Source organism: Lipotes vexillifer, unplaced genomic scaffold (assembly GCF_000442215.2).
Source record: "Lipotes vexillifer unplaced genomic scaffold, Lipotes_vexillifer_v1.1 scaffold751, whole genome shotgun sequence".
NCBI lineage: Eukaryota > Metazoa > Chordata > Mammalia > Artiodactyla > Lipotidae > Lipotes > Lipotes vexillifer.
The window spans coordinates 140,118-143,347 of NW_006799727.1; the positions used below are offsets into that span (position 1 = coordinate 140,118).

General features: G+C 35.0%; 1 protein-coding gene across 3 annotated transcripts in view; it reads left to right on the forward strand.

The window, feature by feature from the left end:
- The window catches only part of PPP4R3A (protein phosphatase 4 regulatory subunit 3A), a 41,844-nt gene that overhangs the window by 25,511 nt on the left and 13,103 nt on the right, over positions 1 to 3,230 (forward strand). For 2 of the 3 annotated variants that reach the window (XM_007471879.1, XM_007471881.1), the window contains 3 exons: positions 1,445 to 1,522; positions 1,604 to 1,720; positions 2,166 to 2,321. In XM_007471879.1, coding sequence (XP_007471941.1) covers positions 1,445 to 1,522; positions 1,604 to 1,720; positions 2,166 to 2,321 — 351 coding nt within the window. The remainder of the gene's footprint in view (positions 1 to 1,444; positions 1,523 to 1,603; positions 1,721 to 2,165; positions 2,322 to 3,230) is intronic. The other variant, XM_007471880.1, reaches the window with a different exon arrangement.

A 3,230-nucleotide genomic window follows, 5' to 3' on the forward strand; every position in this document is an offset into this window, starting at 1 on the left:
CCCTACAATATGCTCTGTAAAATGCAGGCTGCCAATGCTGTAGGTCTTTCTGTTTCTCTTGATGCTGAGCATTTATATTGAAAGTGCTGCTATGAAGGAAGGTGAGTTTTATACATTTTTTGACAAGGAGTAATTAAAGTAGGTTCTTACCTTGTACACAGTCATAACCCTTACTGTTGACTGACTCTTTGTAATACTGTTGAACCTTCTTAATTCTCTGTACTTCACAGCAGTTCGGAGAATCTTTTTTAGTCATTTGATTTTCATTTGGTGGGATATATTATGTCTGAGATGGATCTTGATATTGGATGCCATTTGAGGTGTGGCCTATTTGTACACTGCAGAAAAAGTAAAGGTGGGAATAGCCAAACTAATTTAGTGTCACAGAAAATGCTTCTTGAGCACCTGCAGCAGTGAATAACGGGTTTATAAACTAGTGGGAGATACACACATACATACATACGTACACATACATATACGTGTACATGTATATATATATACACACACACACATACATACATATATATATTTAGACTTAGGCATGTCTGTAGGGCATGTAGTGTTGAATTTATTTCTACTAGCTGAGGTAGTATGGAATTAAAACAAAATCTTAAAACTAAAAATAGTGACAAAAAATTGAACAGGCAGTCAGGAAGGCTCTACCACCTACCTGCTAACTGTGATTGGGCATTGGGTAAATTTCTTAATCTGTCTCAATTATAAAATAAGGAGGTAAGATAAGATAACATATGAGGTTATTTCCAAGTTCTATACTCTAACTTTTACATGCCCAGATGAGTATCCTATGAGAGATCTTTTGAGTCATTTCTAAAATAATTTAATACATTTTAATTTAACATAGAATAATTTAATAATTATTGTTATATGTCTGTAGGTGGATAGCTTCAAATAATAGATGTTTCTTTAAAAGTTCTGAATTTAGCTTTTTACATAATTGAATCATTTCTGGTTTTAAAACATGAAGGAAGTTTTATCTTTATTTGAGTGGTTGTAGAACCTTAACTTCTAAAGTTAAGATTATGAAACCCTATGAAAATCATGGGTCTACAGACCATGTTTGTTTTTTGTAAATAAAGTTTTATCTGAACAGAGCCATACTTGTTCATTGACATTGCCTGTGGCTGCTTCCTACTATAACAGCAGAATTGAGTAGCTGTGGTGGAGTCCGCAAAGCCTAAAATGTTTATAGTGTGGCCCTTAACTAGACTTAAGAAATAGAGCCTTGCCGAAATATAAAGGATAATCTTTGTATAAATCCCCAATTTATCCTTTCATAGTTTTTTCCTTCTCTTTTAAAAAACAGCATTGCCAATACCATCTTCCCCTTTTCCAGTTATTGCGATTTATATCTTCTGTATTAGCGTTTTGAAAATATATTATACTCTTACTATTAGCATAATTGATTTATCCTTTGATTTCACAGGAAGATGAAAAATTTCTGACAGATTTGTTTGCACAGCTAACAGATGAAGCAACAGATGAGGAAAAAAGACAGGAATTGGTAAGAAATTTGATATTATGGAGGGCATGAAGCTAAAACAACACACCTTTTATATTCACTTATCCTTTTTCCTAATTTCAGGTTAACTTTTTAAAAGAATTTTGTGCGTTCTCCCAAACGCTACAACCTCAAAACAGAGATGCTTTTTTCAAGACTTTGTCAAACATGGGTATATTACCAGCTTTAGAAGTCATCCTTGTAAGTTTGTTTCTCCTTATACTTAATTACCATCATATTTTTAATCCACAAAATAGTATATTTCTTATGTAGCATGCAACTGTTTGATTATAGCCAATATTTAATATCAGTTGTGTATTACATAAAGTTAAAAAGCTATAAAATTCTAGTATTAGAGAGTCCTTACAGAGAGTACCGAAAGGACACATACAGGAATTTTCCATATTTTTAATATCAATAATTTGTTAACTTTGCAGCCTATTAGTTGAAATGTTAAAGTAGAAAAAAAAACAGGAGTAAAAGAAAGTATAACTTTATCCATAGAGCAAGAATTTTACATAAGCAGAGTTTCCTTGACCTCTTTTTATTCAAATGTTTTCTTATAATTTGTTAGGTTTTGGATTTATATAGCTTCAAGTTCCATATTTTTATTATTATAGGAGAAATAAGTGCTTTTTATCTGCAGGGCATGGATGATACACAGGTGCGAAGTGCTGCTACTGATATATTCTCATACTTGGTTGAATATAATCCATCCATGGTACGAGAGTTTGTCATGCAGGAGGCACAACAGAACGATGATGTAAGTAAGAAGTTAACAGAGCAAAAAATAACCAACAAGGTAAATATTATTTGTACTAACAGTAAGTATTTACACATGGGAAGCTTTAACTGTATTTATTATTCATTTCTTAAAGATTTAAATAGTTGATGTTTGAGAAAAGTGTAGCCATAATATCATGGCTTATTCTTCCCCTAACTGGCTCCTGTCTCAGTTTATAAATTGTCTTACAGCAGTTGTTAATGCTCAACTTAAATTTCTTGAAAAATTTTTGAGATCGGGCTTCCCTGGTGGCGCAGTGGTTGAGAGTCCGCCTGCCGATGCAGGGGACACGGGTTCGTGCCCCGGTCCGGGAAGATCCCACATGCCATGGAGCGGCTGGGCCCGTGAGCCATGGCCGCTGACCCTGCACGTCCGGAGCCTGTGCTCCGCAACGGGAGAGGCCACAACAGTGAGAGGCCCGTGTACTGCCAAAAAAAAAAAAAAATTTGAGATTAAGTTTCTTAATTCAGAAGTTAATGTGCTATGTAGTGTTGTTTAAATCATTTAATCAATAAATTGTTCTTCTATATGTGGAATTATGAATAACTTCCCTAGGAAAACATTGGCTTTGCTAGGGATAGAGTCTCAAAATCATCAAGAATGATGAAGCACATTCCTTTGGAAAGTGTTTAGGGTGCTTTCTTTACTGCCTAACCATAGGGAACAAGCTGTTGTGTTGTGTACACACACACACACACACACACACACTCTCTCTCTCTCTCTCTCTCTCTCTCTCTCTCTCACATTCACTCACCCATCAATTTCAGAGTCGGTGAGAGAATGTATCCTGGTGATGTGAAAGGTTCTCCCAGAGTCTGGTACATGGCGTATGTGGAAGCCGTAAATGTTTGTGCTCTGTTTTCTTTTCAGATAATTAAACCAATCATCCTGATTTTTTATTTTCTCTTTCCCTCATAAAATCTTGGA